The sequence below is a fragment of the Bombus huntii genome, chromosome 16 (genome assembly GCF_024542735.1).
Source record: "Bombus huntii isolate Logan2020A chromosome 16, iyBomHunt1.1, whole genome shotgun sequence".
NCBI lineage: Eukaryota > Metazoa > Arthropoda > Insecta > Hymenoptera > Apidae > Bombus > Bombus huntii.
In genome coordinates, this window is record NC_066253.1 from 146,802 (window position 1) to 164,907 (window position 18,106).

At 40.7% G+C, this 18,106-nt stretch overlaps 2 protein-coding genes across 24 annotated transcripts in view; both read left to right on the plus strand.

Annotated features, from left to right (window-relative positions):
- LOC126874292 (disintegrin and metalloproteinase domain-containing protein 11) overlaps positions 1-13,763 on the plus strand; it is a 73,396-nt gene extending 59,633 nt beyond the window's left edge. For 6 of the 20 annotated variants that reach the window (XM_050636126.1, XM_050636139.1, XM_050636140.1 and 3 more), the window contains 7 exons: positions 188-326; positions 2,098-2,259; positions 4,138-4,209; positions 7,248-7,396; positions 7,677-8,130; positions 9,911-10,099; positions 12,904-13,763. In XM_050636126.1, the coding sequence (XP_050492083.1) occupies positions 188-326; positions 2,098-2,259; positions 4,138-4,209; positions 7,248-7,396; positions 7,677-8,130; positions 9,911-10,099; positions 12,904-13,543 (1,805 nt within the window). In that variant the 3' untranslated portion in view covers positions 13,544-13,763. The remainder of the gene's footprint in view (positions 1-187; positions 327-2,097; positions 2,260-4,137; positions 4,210-7,247; positions 7,397-7,676; positions 8,131-9,910; positions 10,100-12,903) is intronic. The other 14 variants (XM_050636134.1, XM_050636137.1, XM_050636132.1 and 11 more) reach the window with 12 other exon arrangements.
- A 932-nt stretch (positions 13,764-14,695) lies between these two features.
- LOC126874307 (protein phosphatase PTC7 homolog) lies at positions 14,696-17,848 on the plus strand. 4 transcript variants are annotated; one of them, XM_050636184.1, is made up of 5 exons: positions 14,696-14,918; positions 16,255-16,434; positions 16,573-16,771; positions 16,874-17,130; positions 17,663-17,848. In XM_050636184.1, exons 1-5 carry the CDS (start codon positions 14,843-14,845, stop codon positions 17,710-17,712), a joined length of 762 nt encoding a protein of 253 aa, XP_050492141.1. In that variant the 5' UTR covers positions 14,696-14,842; the 3' UTR covers positions 17,713-17,848. The 4 variants fall into 4 exon arrangements, with proteins under 4 accessions (XP_050492141.1, XP_050492139.1, XP_050492140.1 ...); XM_050636182.1 differs by lacking the exon at positions 14,696-14,918 and adding an exon at positions 15,311-15,991 and having other exon boundaries at positions 16,255-16,416; XM_050636183.1 differs by lacking the exon at positions 14,696-14,918 and adding an exon at positions 15,311-15,991 and having other exon boundaries at positions 16,255-16,392.
- The last annotated feature ends 258 nt before the right edge of the window (positions 17,849-18,106 follow it).

The window sequence follows — 18,106 nt, forward strand, 5'->3', positions numbered from 1 at the left end:
CATCTCTGTCTGTCTGCATGCTGTGGGACGCTCGGATACCAAAATATATCATCTGTATACCGCGCGCTGCGCGAACAATGGTACTCGATCTTGATATCGTGTCGGATATCGACGATGTTTGACACGTGACGACCAACGACCATGCAAATCTAACGATGTAACTAACTAACACGTCTGATCGTCACAGAGAACTACCACGGCTCTAACACTGTATTTTTAGTTGGTGTGCTCATGTCGGTGGTAGGGGGTGTTTTCATAGTATTTGCTCTGATGGCTCTCTGCTACAGGTCAGTCGTAGTACATAAAAACTACTCCCTCTGTCTCAGGTTAGTGTGCAGAAACATACACGTAGAAATTCTTTTGTATGCGTGTGTATATATATATATATATATATATATATATATATATATATATATATATATATATATATATATATATATATATATATATATATATATATACACACGTATATATATGTATGTATGTATATATATGCACATATATATGTATGTCATTTTATTTTTTTTTTTTACGATCCACACGTCGTACATATATATTTACATGTATATCTTTTAGAGTCCGTATTATATTACCGTCTTTCTCTTTTACCATTTCCGCTTACTCTTCTTTTCGTACACTTTCTACTTTTTTTCCTTCTCTCTCTCTCTCTCTCTCTCTCTCTCTCTCTTTCTCTCTTTTTGTCTCGATGTATCTTCTTTTATCGTGCCGATCAAGCGCTCTGCATAATCTGCGCCGCAATGAGTCGCTCCGTATCGCTCCGTATCGCTCCGTATCGCTCCGTATAGCAGATACACGCCACGCTTGTGCGATCGTGCAAAGATCGATACTCGTTGCAACGAACAGAGACAACACCGAACCGAACCAAACCGAACAGAACAGAACAGAACAGAACAGATATCGTAACGCGTGCCGCGCGTTTTCACGAGGAACCGTCCTATTCCATTTGCCGAGCGGGAAATGCGCCATCGATCGCGCGTCTATAGCACGCGTACCGTACCTGATCGTTGCTACGATTATGCTAACGATAAGCAGCTTAAGCGATTGCCGGAAAATTCGCATTTGCCGCGAACCATTTACGTTGGTTCCGAATCCCTTTCGCAAAATTGGCTACTCGACGTGTATCGTTACTCGTCCGCAAGTAACTAAAGGCTTCTGTGTTTCGTAACCGTTAACTGATATCCTTAACGGGTCGTGCCAACCAAGGAACGATTTCGTGCGTTTCGATCGATAGAAGAAAGGACGAGACGAGAGACCGAATGATCCGATTCGTATTGGTATCGGTTAAAGGTTGCCGTGTTACAGCGGGGTGATGGCGATCGATCAAAGTGCTACTTTCTTGTTTTGCCGACGATGCTGAGCAAAGTATGTTCAGCCCCGTGGAACGCACGCGTGTGTTACGAAGCTTAGCTCGATACTTTGTCTCGAGACACTTTTTGCCCGTCTGTCTGTCCACACTACGTTATCGTTTGATTTTGAGTATTTGGTTGACGGGTCCACTGCCAGCGGAGGACCAACTCGCACGAGTGGCCGCAAGGCCAGCTGCCGGTGTACCATTCGACTGGTTATCTGTTTTCGTTCTAATGCATGCGATCACGGCTCCCTGTACAAGCCCGTAGACGCGCCCGCTTCGCTAGCGTCAACCATTTCATCGCGAAAGAAGGTTACGGATTAAACGTATATCTACCCTCGGCCTATTGCGTTTAGACGCCACGTTAGACTTTAACGTGGCACACAATATTTATATACGTTTTAATATATGACCGTTTATATACGTTTAAACCGGGAACGTGTGTACATAATTATGGTAGAATATCGCGAGCACGCACTTGGGGCACGCAATTATATCTCGAAGGGGAGTCGACTACAATTCCTTTTCGTTCGGTCAACGCATTTGAAAACGTCATTGAACGCTCGACGATCGATGATCCTCGTGCAACTATCACGACGAAAGGAACGAAGGAACGAAGAAATTCGTTCAAAGTCACCCTCCCGTAGTTTGCATGCGCTTCCTAATCGTTCTTTGTGGTTACCACGATCGCGAGCCTCGCATTCTCGTAATCGGCCAATTTCCCGCAGAAGGAAGAGCACCGTCCAGAAGTACGAGCAACCGTACGTGAGGAATCCGCCGCAGAGGAGTTACATGGTTTCCGGAAACGCCGGAAACCATCATCCGGGACACGCCGTCCTGGACGACGTCCACAACAAGATCCTCAACTTCAGCAGTATGCCTAATTCCAGGTATGACGATCGTTTCGTTGCCTACCTAGCTAACACAGTCGGGCTAGAGATTGAAGCTCGAGCGTTTCACGCGTTTCTTCGTTGCGTTTCTCCGGATATGATCGATTCGATCTAGATTCGATCGCGCATTTACTTTCGACCCGATCACCGGCTGATCTTTCGAACCACGCAATTTATATAATAATAAATAATAGGCGGCAGCTCTACTATCGCCCTTCGGTCAAATTTATATACCTGTTTCTCAGTTTCCCCTATCGTTCTTTGTCAGCCTACTCGCAAGCTATAATAGCAATAATGATGATGATAATAGTAACAACAACAACAACAACAACAACAACAACAACGACGACGACGACGACGACGACGACGACGACGACGACGACAACGACGATGACGACAACGACGACGACGACGACGACGACGACGACAATAATAATAATAATAATAATAGTAATAATAGTAATAATAGTAATAATAATAATAATAATAGTAATAGTAATAATAATAATAATAATAATGATAATAATAATAATAATAATAATAATAATAATAATAATAATAATAATAATAATAATAATAATAATAATAATAATAATAATAATAATAATAATAATAATGACAAAGCGAGAAGCGGCGAAACGAGAAACAGGCTGATCCCAATGATCCTAAGCTAACACGAGTGAAACTTTGGAAATGATCAGAGTACGTGTTCGAGTACGCTTTTAAGAGATAATCTAGGGAAGACCCCTGCAACTAGTGTTGAAAAGGATCCATCAACGATCGCCAAAGACACATCTCGCTTCTACTTATACATTGGTTTTCCATTAATGTTTGCGTCACACGAATTCACGTCACACGGCATTCATTCGACATTTACAAAATCATTGGACGGGGATTCGGTTCGCGCTGCTTTTCGTAGACGAAGAAGAATTTTCACCGAGTTCTCGAGAGACACTGTTTCATACGCGACCGCGTTCCATATGTCGTAACTCTCGCGACGAGCCATCTTCTCCGTCGTTCCACTCGGCGCGGCGTTCCGAGTTCATCTTGTTTCCTCGAAACGGCAAGAAGTTGCTTCAACGTTGTACGCTGAAAGAGATCGAGCAAGTTTTCCGGAAAATTTGCTCGGAAAGTTTCGCTTCACCACAGAAACAAGTTGGGATATATTCGCGCCACGTTACAGCAAGGTAGCCAAATACGGAGTATCATTTTATTCTCCAAATGTCATTCGCGCCAAACATTTAAAAGTATTTCTCGGCCGGAATGTCGCAAGAAAAGTTCTTGACGAAGTATACTATTCCCACATTTGGTCACTTTGTTTTATGCGCTGTGCAACGAATTTCCAACCGAACGTGTCTCATCCTTCGATGTCGTGGTTCGGAGTCGACGATTTTGGAAAAATTCATCTTTCTCGTTTGATTTCTTATAACTTGTTTCTCTACCGCGCGGTCATGCGTGTCGCGCAACATCGCTCGACGAAGATCAAAGGAAACGCGACGCGAACGAAAACGAAGACGACTCGTCGACGATGAGAAATCGAGAACGCCGACACCGTCGACTACGCGACATCTAGCACACCTTTAACCCTTTGTGGTCGTGTATAAACCGGGTGTTCCATCTCGCAACTTTGGTCGAGAATTCTATCTATCTTTTTTCTGTTTTACGTCTCTCTCTCTCTCTCTCTCTCTACCTCTACCTCCCTCCCTCTCTCCCTCCCACCTTGCCCCTTTCCCTCCCTGTCTGCTTCTAGAAATCGACGATAGGAAAAGAATAGTTTTTCGATTGCTCGTTTGTTGGCAAAATCGTGACGAATCCGACCGCAAGGGGTTAAATTCGTGGTGAAATACCCGCGGCATGCCTATATTAGTATATTTCTAGCCGCGGCGAGACCCAGCGCGTGGTGTTTCGACCCCCGAATAGCGTCGCCACCGCAGACGGGCCAAGAGTCAAGTAAGTCTCATGTGTCTCGCCGTTATGTCACCATATAGTTGATCGATGATCTCAAGACTGGAACACGCTAGTCGTCGAAAACGTGACAGGCCAGCTTCTAGAAAGAATTCAAAGGGCCCCCGCTCAAATACGAATGCGACCACAAAGTCTGCGATCTTGGAAACTTCTGCTTCGCTGGCCTGACTCGTTTTACCTTATCGAAGCGAGCAGAGATGCTCGGCTCGCGGAATGAGTCGCAAACGTTGCTACATCCGCACGGATAAAGATATCGCTCACGAGCGTCAACTTGCGTCGAGCTCGTTCAGCTGAATATCTTTCGCGTGCAGAGGCAAACACAACTACATACAAACATCTACGTCATACGCACACCCATACACGTGCATACTTGTGTACACAGAGATAGACAGTGGCTCGAAAAAGTATTCGTACACGTACCATAGAAAACTGTTAAATTAATACCGTGCGCATTGTATTATATAAAACGTATCGAAATTTTATTGGCACTGTAACGAGACGCAGCTGCCATGTTTCCGTCAACTCCTAGTAATTAACCGATCCAAACGCGTCTGATTGGTATAAGAAGATAATTCTACTTAGAAAACAACGAATATTCTTTCAAGTCCTAACTCGGCACCATAATTTAATTAAACTTTGTAAACTTTGAATTACAATTTCCTTGGTTTTCCAACTAGTATAGAGAGACGGAGAGAGAGAGAGGGAGAGAGAGAGAGAGAACAGTTAAGAATTACAGCCACGATATACGTACATATGTATGTATGTAAATGTTGCAAGATATACCGTATATATTGCAGTGTAAGCAATCGCTTATCATTGGATCAATTGAAATGTTAAAGACGGTCCCGCTCGACACCGAGACCTATTAGGTCTTAATTATTTTTTTTCTTTTTTTTAGTATTACTTATTAGTATCACGGATGATTGCCTATTTAAATAATTTTCTAATCTCTAGGAAATATACACGGTGGTTGAAACGTGGTGTTACAAGCTGTTTCTCAGAATCTAACAAAGATATCTGTATAACTAAGCGGTGCAGCAAGTCTAATACATCTTTGCAAGGCGAGCTAAATGGCGAGTAAAAATGGAAAATCTTTATAAATGGAAGATGGTACTAATTTTTTACCATTCAGATATCTCTTACACTTAAGACTGAATCGCATTTACTTCAACTATTTTTTTTTCTTTTTTTTTTTTTATCGTACATAGTTATGCCCCTTTTTCTCCCCTGCTGCGTGTTGCCATCGAATTATAGCGAAAACTAAATTTCGTATTAGTTTCTGAGAAAACTGGTCGTAACGCTTCGTTTGGACTAGTCTGTATATTTGTATCGAATGTCTCGCCGCGACTTCTCTATACGTTTTCAGAGCCGTTCGAAATTTATCCGATTACGATAATTACGATAGTTGGATAGTAGTAATGAGATTTTTTAACGTTTCGTATAACACACGTAATATATATCCGGAAAAAAGTGTACGAATGTTTTCGCGAGCCACTGTACACTGTACATGCGTGCAGAGATACACTGTGATAGTACACGATACGTAAGATGGATTTGTGAACGTGACATTGTTTAACAGCACTGATTAGGAATGCAGTAGTAGCGATACGTTTTGTACAATTATTGGAAAAGCAAACACAAAGAGACGATGAAGGGACTGTCTTTTCGTTTGTCGGGTGTATTTTGTTCTTTTCGTTTACCTTTAGATTTTCGGTTGAAAAAAGATGTTTTGATATCGCATAACGGCACGATGCATTTGGCCCAGATTTTCTACAACGTTCAAGGTGGGCATCTTTCGATTTCTTTCTACCAACGATTTTAAGTAGATTAAGCTCGTAAGTCGTTCGCTCATCTGTCCAACCAACGTAGGAACTCGTATACAAAGACCACTTGACTTTTCGCAACGTTCTTGAAATACTTTCCGTTCCGTTATATTTTTCACGGTAGCTGGTACTGTACGGTATTATGATATTTCGTTGGAAAGAGTGGGAAATCTAGTTGTAACGCGATTGCATATTAATTCTCACGCGTGTGACACGCTTCTGATTTCAGCAAGCCTAATTCATCGTCTGCTCTATCGTATCTCTCGACACGCACGTTGTGGTCGATTCGAGTAGAAAAGAGTAAAGTGCATGCACAGAATATTACACGCCATGTCTTCTCATCTTTGCACTGCATGCAATTTCCTTTCGAATGCGCCGCACAATCATCGACTTTCGTTACTAGTTCGTTAGAACGACTAATTCCTTGCAATTACAGATCACAGAACATGTACCTACTTGATACACCGAGCATGCTTCGGTCGTTACTTTTTAGCATTCGCATAGTTTAACGTAGAACGCCCCGACCGCAGCCGTGTAATCGTTTGGAAATACAAAAGAAAAAAAAAGAAAAAAAAGAAAAAAATATAGAAAAAAAGAAGGACGAAATACATACTTTTGTCACGTGTTTTGCGAGCAAAGGATCAAACGTAGAATTTTCCAATATACCGTTCGCTTCAAGCATGCCTGGATTCGATGAGCCTTCGATAAAATAAACTATCGACAAAGGGCAAGCAGATTCATTTCGGACGAAAAAGGAAAAGATACGCGTGTACATTTTGTCAAAATTCTCCGCGTTTAACCAGAGTCAAAGGAAAAGACACGATGTCGTGTTCGCGTTCGTGTCACGTTTTAATCGATAGCTCGATTAAAAGTGAGGCACAAACACGAACGTGACCCTAACTACGAGACTGCACCGGTTTAAAGAGAGCCTTTCGCGAGTGCGACCAAATGGGTGGTTTCTGCGAGGCAAAAACGGTCACGTCTAATCGAAGACTCGACGTTCAAAGGTGTGCGATAACGAAATTCCGATTTCTCATCGCCAATTTCGATAACGAAAGGATATAATGAGTGTAATAAGTGTAAACATACGTATTGAAATACACCGAACCTATGAACGTTTCGTCTTCTCCGATTAGCTCGAATCGGATTCATCGAGTAGATACAACGAGATCAAATGTTCTTTCACGTCGACATTTTCAGGGAGCATAAATCGCAGGTGAGGAAGCCCGGTATAAGCGAGGAGGAGGGAGATACGGGAGCGGACGAAGTTGTCTCGTTCATCGATCTACAGCAGAACAATCTTCCACAGTTTCGTGGCAAGGGAATTTTAAAGAAACACGGTAGTTACGGTATTGCGATGATCGATAGTCGTGCAACCGAGTAAACCAATAGCCGAAACGTAAAGGGCAGATGCAACGAGCTCGAACCGATGAAATTTCTAATACAGCGTTTCCAATGCTTCGGAAAGCTAACTAAAAATGCCAACGATTGCACGAAAACGAAAATGCTGTACCGAGCGCGCAAACTGATACAGCTGGTTGCATCGACCGTTTGCGTACGTCGTGTTGCAAATGCACGTAAGATACGTACAAAGGGTAAAAATTAACGAAAAGGACGAAAATCGAGCAGGTGTGGGAGGAGGAGCGGTAGCTAACGTGGAGCGTACGTTGGATCAACTGAACGGTTATCACGAGCACATTATCGAGGCACTGAGAATGGCGGCGAATCAACGAGAAACATCGGGAACGACATCGACTGGCGGAAATCCGATGGACGACGAAGCTCTGACGGAACCGCTTACGGAAATGCTAACGGAACCTCTGCAAGATTGCTATCCCACGGATTCGTATCGCAAAGACATCGTAAAGCATATCGACAACCAAACGGACGAGGAGTACGAGGAGCATATGCCGACTTGCGGTATAATTCGCATACGCACTTTGGAAGACCTAATCAAGCAGCTGGAGCGTCACACGACTAGAAACAGAAGTCCGAGCGGCTCCGAGGATATGCGCATGTCCGAGAGCGAGGCTGATCGTCCCTACAGAAAAGATTCGTCCGTTTGTAGCGAGTCCTCCCAAGGGTAAGAACTAATGCGAAATACGCGCTTCGCCATGCTTTACGTTCTCATCTCGACGTTTTCGTCGCTTCTACCAGCATTACGTGTCATTCGATCCGATCGATACACTCTTCTTTCACGAAGCTTTGACCACGATCGCGACCGAGTTGTTTTTAACTTGGTCGCCGAATCATTTACAACTATATCGCATAAAATCTCTCGTACTCGAGGAAATTTCAACGTACATAGCTGCAAAGCTTGGACGAGCTAAGTACGTGTATATGTACTTATTCGCGAGTACTATGTACTAAGAGAAAAAAAAAAAACGGATAAATCGGCTATCTAGTTAGTTGTAGCTATCGGTCTGATATAAGCGACACAGACACACACACACACGTGACAAGATAAGTACAGCTTCACGGTGCTACTTACATCTCATTTATTCGTCGTCAACGTAACTCGATCGGTATAACACATCTCACACGCTAGCATCTCACCGTCGCATCTACTTACCTACTCATTCACTCACACTCACTTACCAATATTTTTATCAATGCGTCGTTGCTTACTTTTTTCTTCTCTCGCCAATACGTATTTTTGCTTCCTAACTTTGCGCATATTACAGCATATTACAGCATATTACAGCATATTACAGCTATAAGACAAACGTAACAAGCGTCTGGATATAGTAGCATTAGCTTAGTTATACGTTACAGGCAAACGCGCGATCACACGGATAATTGGTAAAATCTCGGCGACGTTGACTTGCATCGCCGACCACGTGCAGCTTTCACGAATTTTACATGCAGAGTCTGTTTATACCGTGTCCCTCTCGTGTTACCTCGATTATTTCTGGGATATTTCGAAGCAACTTGAACACGCATTTCTCGATTCGGCTCGGTTAGAGCCGATGAACCCTCAGACCATCGATACGTGAACGGATATCGTCGATATTTCAGGCTTTTTAACGTTATTGTACGTGTAAATCGTCGCACCAGATCGATCGTAATGGGTTCGCGTTTTTTTTTTTTTTTTTTTTTTTTTTCTTGAAAAGAACGGATGTACCGTCGATTTCTATCTAATCAATGACCTTCTGCCATCTTTCTAGCAACTTTTTTTTTTTTTTTTTTTATAGAAATGTTCGTCTTTTTTATCGAAAACTTCAGATAAATATAAATTTACTTCTTCCGTACTTTTAATCCGCTTTTGAATGGTTTGTTAGTAGCTACGAATCTGTTTTCCAATCTCTTTCGAATTTTTTTGCATTCGGAAATGAGAAACGATATGCACTTTACTCCGTCAAGACCGAAAAGAGACTGACCAGTGTCGAAGATATAACGCTTCTCGAGCTGCGTATCGCGGCTAACCGAAATCGTGTATTTCGGGTGAACTGGTCGAAAAGCTGCTTCCCTCGTCGATCGAAACGGAACTTTCTCTTAGTCGTCCTGTTGCCGACATGCGTGAACATAAGAAGAAAAATAATAAGAATAAGAAAGTGTAGAAATGCATAAGGAAGTAGTTTTTCCGATGGTCTCTTTACACGTACGATAATATCGAGAACCTTGAGATATTGGCAATATACGTATGTCTATCGATCGTTTTCTGTGATCGTCCGAGGGACCCTTTGGTATTAGGCGAACGTACATTCGCGAAACGATCGGACAAGGAGAAACCGTATAGAAACGAAAACGAAAAGAGAGAAATAGAAAAGAACGCGTGCGTGAAGGAAAACTGAAAAAAAAAAAAAAAAAAAGAAAAAAAATGTGATACACTTGTCAAGGAACTGATCCGATTTCCTACGTAGAAGCAGAAGATGTAGCCGCGGCCGTGACGATACCTACGGTAGATATTGTCAGCCATCGTCTCGAAGTCCTTACGGCACCCATCAGCACTCTCAACACTCCCATCAAATGTACAAGGAGGAGGGTATTTATGCAACTGCCGATCCTGACAGAGGCTCGAATACTAGGGGTGAAACGCCCGATAGCGAAAGGTATCGCAGATTTTTTCAATACGAACACGGGCTTGGTAGCTTGACGTTCGGTAAAGAGATCCGTGCAAATCCCCCTGGCAATCCTACGAAAGTTCCCCCGAACGCGTTCCGCGGTTAGCGTTGGGTATCCAAGTTCCAACGTATACACGTGCATACGCTACCGTGCATAAGTATTTAAACGCTTCGCTTTAAAAACGCTTTAAAATATCGAAAGACCGATATTTTTCCGTATATTTTCAACGTTACGATAGAAGAACGTTACGTTCCTCTACTGTTAATTCTCTACTTGTTCCTATGAATGGGTTCCCATAAATCGATACTGAAACAAGCGATATACCTAGTATCTCTGATAAATAGCTGACACGTGATCGAATCTATAGAAATTCTTAGAGTTGCAACATCTCAACGTCCCACGAATACGTTTAAAGTCTTTTCTACTTTTCTTATTTATTATTATTTAACACCAATCATCGTTTTTTATTAATATCTACTAACTGTGTGTATATGGTTGCCTGAGATGAGATCAAAAACAAATAAATGAAACAGCTTTACTTCGGCCATTATATATTCGTATTTGATATTTTATAGCTTATATTTGCAATAATTTGCAACTGTTCAAATACTTACGCACGGTAGCGTGCATATGTAGACAGACTGTGATCGCACGCTCAAAGTGTCCGAACGCTCAAAAGTATCCGAACACTGGCTTATCTTTCGGCAGATGTATTTCAGTCGTAAAATCATGGACGAATTTTATCCTTTATAATCATCGTATACTATTCGTATATAATCTACGTATAACGACATATTATCGCTCGATTTAATCGATCTTTGAAAATCAATATGCGTTATCAAGTGCTGATGTTTCTTATTATATATTTCTTAGCCCTTATAAAATTATTCTGCCGCTTCGCCAACTTTTTGCCTTTAGATCTTTTAATTTTACAATTGTATTGTCAGATAGAAAGATTATAAGCGTTGCTTCGAATCGATCAAAGTGTCCGGTTACTTATGAACGGTAGAGTACGTATAATCCCCATCGCCATGATGAACGCGTATTCAGATAAGGATTGGTGCATGCCCGAGTGAAAGCTACTCGCCGAAATTGCTCGATGGGTTTACGAATTTACGGTTTTACGGATCGAATAGAAATCCCAAACTTCGACCAGAGAAATCTCAACGTCCGACGATCGAAACGGAATATAAATAGACTCGGCATACTTCCGGGCTTTTACATCTCTACATACGTATAACGAGAGTTGCAAGTCCGTTTTTAGCCAGCTACTATGTACTTGTTCGAGGTCACTGAACGAGCACAATCGAAAGAACCAATCACGGTATAAAAGCACATAAAGCATACAGGTATCCCGAAGCTGATGAAAAATTGTACCGTTGCCTCCAAAGTTTCCACATGACAGCGGGAAAATAAGATACGATCGGATTCGACAAAATTCAACACACCAACCTTCGCATGCTAATTTATCCTTTTAGTTGCTTGTGTGCAATGCGCTGTGAATGTGCTGCAAATTACGTACGAGACGTCTGTTATTTCTATTTATACTCGCGAATGGCCAGAAACCCGAGTTAAGTTGTTGCAAGCAAAGTGGCGATAGTGGAAACTTGCGAGTCACGAGCGATACTCGACGAGCCTAGAAGCGACTCTCTCTCTTCTTTTCCGCAATGAATCTCTTTAAAAAGCAACGTCTACGTTTACTCGACAGGCGGTTATCTGCGGTTCAAGACGCGCTAGAACGACGCCGCACTTATCCTTATCTGAAGATTTCCTTCCTCGTCGATCGATCATCACCTTTACGCTTTAATCGTACGACAAAGCTACCAAACGATACTTGAATTACCTCTGTATTCTATATATGTATATGTATGTACATACTTTTCACGTGCAACCGTTGGTAGCCGCAACTGCAAGGCTTCGCACGTGCGCAATAGCTAGAGAAAGCTTACTCTTTACGCAACACATGGATGCGTGTACGCACGCGTTATCCTCCCACGCAGCGCATGAAAACAGTTCTAATATCATTTTTCGATCAAATTTTTTTTAAGTAATTCGTGAAAATAAAGTTTTAAAGATAATAAATCTTAAAATATTGAATAAAAGAATTGGGAATTCGAGAAAACAGGGGAATTGATAAAAGCCGATATGGAGCCGATATAATATTAAAGAACTGAAACCGAAACCGAAACCGAAACCGAAATCGAAACCGAAATCGAAACCGATATAGACAAGAACTCTGTCTGTGTATTCACAGCAGATACAATTCGATCCCCGTAACTGTTTCACTCAGAACCGATATACAATGAGGGACGAAACTGTTGGTGCGGCTGCGATGTAGATATAAACAAATCAATATTCTCTATATCGTTAGATATATCCAAATAAATAATGTACATTCATGTACATTCATTGCACAATTACATTTATTTGTATACTATTGATTTAATATAATATTAAATGTAATTTCTCTCGAAAGAGAAAACTATCGAACAGTTTGAAACAGTTATGTTCGGCACCGTTTCGATCTCCGCTTCCACGAAAATCGAAGACGACGTTTTCGCATTGAACTTGGTTGAGAAAATCGGTAACGCGTGCATACACGGCTCAGTTGTATACGCGCGGATTCGTGTGTTAGAAAGGGAAATGAAAGGTAAGTTTAAAGCGTGGGAAGGGGGAAGAAGGATTAGAAGCTTATCGGCGGGGTAAAATCCGCGTGTCCGCAGCGTGTGTATGCAGCATTAGTGGTCGTGGAATAGATCCAATGGGCTCGTGTAATCTTGTTATTTTCTAGTGATGCATTTATTCAAGCTCAACAACTAGCCCGACGGACTAGTGTGGACGGAGTGCAACACCGGCCACCACAGCAGCCGCCGCCGCCGCCGCCGTCACCGCCGCCACCTGCAATGACTGGTAGCACGGTGCAGTTGCTACAGCTGCATCATTCTCAACGAAAGCATCGTCAACTGTCGCAGCAACAGCATCGTTGCCACCATCACGCGCAGCAGTCGCAGCTCCAGCAGCAGCAGCAGCAGCAGCAGCAGCAGCAGCCGCCGCCGCCGCCGCCGCAGCCGTCGTCGCAACAACATCAAGGTCAACACCAACAACAACAACAACAACAACACCACCAACTGCCGGTGGAACAACTGCCAATACAGCAGCGCGGCTATTATCCATCCCCACCCCACACTGATAACGGTCTCGATAACGACGAGACTGAAAATGCTCAATCCCACCAACAAAAGCTCCCCGACGTTCGTGGAATCGATGTTAATCACTTGCCTAATATTAACAAATGCCCACTAGACGATAATTTTAGTCTAGATTGTAACATAAATAATGGTTCCCCTAAAGAATTAAATACCAACAACACTAGTGATAACGAAAATACTGCCCTACTGCCCCCTTCGCATTTTCCTGAGTACAAGCATTGATAATTATTAATCGATGACAGATAGTGTCTATAAAACATAGTGGTGTGATTTAATCTTGAACTCGCATTTTATACTGAATAGTGTAAATAACGATAAACTATTGATCGCAACATCAAGAACAACAAAAACAACGGCAAACAGGTATTAAATTATATGAATTAAAATAATCTATATGAAATGTTTATTAATAAACATTAGTAAAACGATTTACTCGAAGAAACGCATCGCTGTTATTCGTATGTCCCCCTTTCCAAGTAGAATATCTTGGACTATTAATCCGGTGGATCGGTTCAAAAGTGTAGGACGAATTTTAGTCAAAGCAGGATAACGACCGATATCGACGATATTCTACATTGTTCTCTTTTACTGAGACGAATCCAGTAGTATATCCAAAATCTAATACGTCCTCGGCTTACGTTCCACTTTGAATAGTATTATAAATGCTTTTCTTCAAAACTAATAACTCTGGCTTACACTCTCTCGCCCGCCCACCGGATTATTTATCCCCAACTTATTTACAATCTCATTATAGTTGATTGTTTTACAGTTGATTGTACGATATCCGAAAAACAGGAAAATTAGTCGAGTCCAGCCTATCTTTTCTCCCTTTTTTCCCCTCTAATCTTCTTGCAATCGATCGATTCCTGTTTCTTACGATCAATCCCAAAAAAAATAAAAATAAAATAGAAAGAACGAATACACACTCACCGATCGTAACTGATTCGTTGCAAGCTGTTACGGATCCTGAAATTTCCACGCAATTCGAGCAAAAACCTGGTCTTTTTCTTCAAACAACGTTCTTTCAAATCGAACTTTCAACTCGTCATTCGTGAACATGCCGACACCACATGTGGAACTGTCGATACCCGCCACTGTTCGAGAATCGCAGGTGGCGTTCTTCGACTTGCGTAACCAACTTCAGGCTCTTCTTTACCTAATTTCATTTTTATCGATCACGATCTAAACTTTTAATTTCATATTAATTCGTATCGTGTCGACAAAACCGATTTCCTACGAATGAAAATAGTAATTGTAACAGTAGTGACATTTTTAATGCAACGGTTAAACGTGATACCAATATTGTAGCAGAAACAAAAACTACCTTCTTGTTTTTCTCTTACGTATGTGAATACGTATGTTTTCGTTTACTATTAAAAATTCAAAGGGACTTACCTTTTTATCTCTTCGTAAATTTTACAAAATTGTCAATTCTTTTGGCGAGTGATCTTTTAATTTGCTCTTTAATTCCTATTTTAACGACAATCTCGCTACAAAAAGTTCATCTTTCAACAATTGGATATGATGGAAAAACTGTCGCATACATACATACATAGGAACACAGGCAACTCTCGCGGTGATATGATGAAGATTTTAGGTAAGGTTTTTAGTGATCGGCAAATGTTTCTCAATTTGTTTACTAAGCCGTAAAGCTTTTCGATCAAATTGTTAAGCTTCGTCTAGTAGTGGATTGAACAACAAACAGACCGAATCACTTTGAACAAGTTTCGACACAGATCGACAAGACTTCCATGACTTTTGGAAATTTCAAGCTATCAAATTCTATTCGAGGGGATTCGAATTTTAATATGTAATTTTGAAAAACATCGAATCGTTTCGAAACTGAGCTTTCTCGCTTCGCGATATTCGCATGCAACGACCCCGTTCATAGTTATCGTTTTCACCCAAGGATGGCGTTAAATGTAAAACTAGAAATTACTCAATGAAAATACCTATTAGATTGCAGTGCTCTTTGACTTAGCAGTCGATTTGCAAAGCACATTTGACGACATTAGGAGCTTGCTCTTATCAGACCTCCCGTGTACCTCAGTCTGAAGTCGGATGCGAAGCATATATTATGTACATGCATATGTTGTTATGTATGTAGGTGCAATGTTAACGGTGTTCAAGTCGATTAGCTAGAAGCACTGTAGCACCAGTAGGTACTTTCTCGGGTTACATCGTACCAAGAGATAATTTCAATTGGAATCGCGGTCACGCCGATCTTCGTTTCTTCTCGCGTGAATCGGAATTCGAGAACAGAGTGGTCGATGCCAAGTGCGATAAAGCGAATAGTTGATAAATTTGATCAATGTTACATGCACCTCCAACAAAAACAACAAAACATGCCTCCGATACACTTGTGAATTGACTGCACGATTCATGCAGATTCGTCGTTTAGTTAATAAAGATGTGCGTCACAAAAGTTTGAGCCTCACCGTACAATGCAGTCCATTTATTGGACCGGGAGGCTGCTGTCTCGGACGATATGGAATGGCATATCAAATTATACAGCGTGCGCTGATCCTAACGTGAATAAACGCCGCGAAGCATCTTTCATTTCGGCTGTGTGTGGTTTTCCGAAAGATTTTACACGAGGACGTATACGTAAGGGACAGTTCGGTGATGATGCTTGGTTTAGTGCCAAATTCAAGACTGTCGAAGTAATAGGTAATGTTAGTCTGCCAGACCCATGGAAAAACAGTCCTATCGTTGCAACGCGTTGCTCTGTATTCGCACATGACTGATAGTTTGCAAAACTCCTAGATGTTTTAAGTTTTATACTTTTTCTTGTCGTTCCAATTATATCCATCGATACCAATTCTCTGTCAAAAAGAAAAACATTTCGGTAAAACATAAGAATCCTAATCTCGACTATTACTATTAGACATTTTCTCGTCTAGTAGAATTTTACAATTCTTCGACCTTTTTAGGCGTAGCGGATGGTGTAGGCGGATGGAGGCATTATGGAATCGATCCAGGAGAGTTTTCTAGTTTCCTCATGAGAACTTGTGAAAGACTGGTCTCTATGGGCAGGTTCAAACCTTCTGAACCAGCTGGTTTATTAGCACGTAGTTACTATGAATTACTAGAAAGTAAACAACCCATATTAGGTATTAGAAGCAACTTGTGGTTTACACATTTTTTTTTTTTTTTTTTCATATTTTGTGAAGATTCTATGTTTCCAGGGAAAAGTGAGAAACAAGGTTACATTAATGCGATTAATGTAATGTGTTGTGTGGCTTTTTCAGGTAGCAGTACTGCATGCGTTATAGTTCTCAATAAAGAAACAAGCAGCATTTGTGCAGCTAATATCGGTGATAGTGGCTTCGTAGTTGTAAGAAAAGGAGAAGTAGTTCATCGTTCTTCCGAACAACAACACTACTTTAATACCCCGTTTCAGTTGTCTCTTCCACCTCCAGGACATTCTGGTCTGGTGCTTAGCGACAGGTATTATGCTTTGCGAGTACATTGTCAACTTACATTATGTATTTAATATATTGTCTCGTTAACGTACTTCTCTATTTACAATATTGTATATTTTAATTATAGTCCAGAATCTGCGGATACTTCGAGTTTTGGAGTTGAAGATGGTGATGTAATTCTTTTAGCAACAGATGGGGTATTTGATAATGTGCCTGACCAATTACTTATCACGGAAATGCGTAAAGTTCAAGGAGAAAGAGATCCTACTAAGATACAAGGAGTTGCCAACTCGATAGCCTGGATGGCTCGTAGTTTAGCTTTTGACGGCGCATTTATGTCTCCATTTGCACAAAGTGCTAGAGAGAACGGAATTGATACTATAGGTATGTAAACCATGTCGACGCTTAAACTACCATATATAATTATTTCAGAGCCAAATTCGAATGCGTAGTCTTAATATTTTCCAGTTATAGAAACACATAGTTCTTAATAAAAAATATATTCAATTTATTCGTACCATACATTTCACAATTTTTCTTATATATCTTATGCATGTACAGAATGTTGTTTACTTTGGTAAGAACTTTGTAACAAAGCAATTTCCCTTCTGTACTTTTTTAACTACTTCTTCATTCTTACATCTAGAATAAAAAGCTTATACAAATATGCTGTTTTTTCCTTCTTCTTTCTTCCCTTTCCCTTCTTTCCTTTTTTTCTTTTCTTGTTTTTTACTCTCCCTTTTTTCATTTTCTAACAAACAAGTAGCTATCTCTCAAAGTAAACACATTGATAGTTCAAAAGGGATTTTATTACTAATTTGTTTAAATAGGATAATCATTTCACTTATTGTAGGATAAACAAAACTAATATAAACATTAATGTGTATATCCAAAACATGTTTCTTCTATTTTTTAGGTGGTAAACCAGATGACATTACAGTGCTTTTAGCAACGGTGGCAATATAATAAAGTATGTACAATAGAGTCTTGATCATTGTATTATAGTCCATGTCATTGCGTATATGTACCTAGTTATACATCATGATATCTCGTTATGATAATCATTTATTATTTAAATCTAAATAAATGGTTTTGTAAATCATTTCCCACCTTAATTAATTTTTTCTATAACCGCTATAAAAAACGTTATTTTTCAAAAAGAACATCGATGGTTAAACTCATTTTTTGACTAGCAAAAATTTGCATGTAAGTATACAAGTTTGTTCAAATATATGCAAACAAGAAGTTACAAAAGTTGTTACTTTTGCGGACGGTAACAGTACATATCATATGGCACAATAACATAATAATGCAACACTGTAATGTATTATGAATGAAAACTATGTATCTCGTTGTGATT

Excerpts from the sequence above, each read along its gene's own strand:
- LOC126874307 (XM_050636181.1), top strand. The coding sequence starts at position 15,766 with ATGCAGTCCATTTATTGGACCGGGAGGCTGCTGTCTCGGACGATATGG. Across the intron at positions 16,435-16,572 it reads AAGTAAACAACCCATATTAG|GTAGCAGTACTGCATGCGTT; the intron begins GTATTAGAAGCA and ends TGGCTTTTTCAG. Across the intron at positions 16,772-16,873 it reads GGTCTGGTGCTTAGCGACAG|TCCAGAATCTGCGGATACTT; the intron begins GTATTATGCTTT and ends TTTTAATTATAG.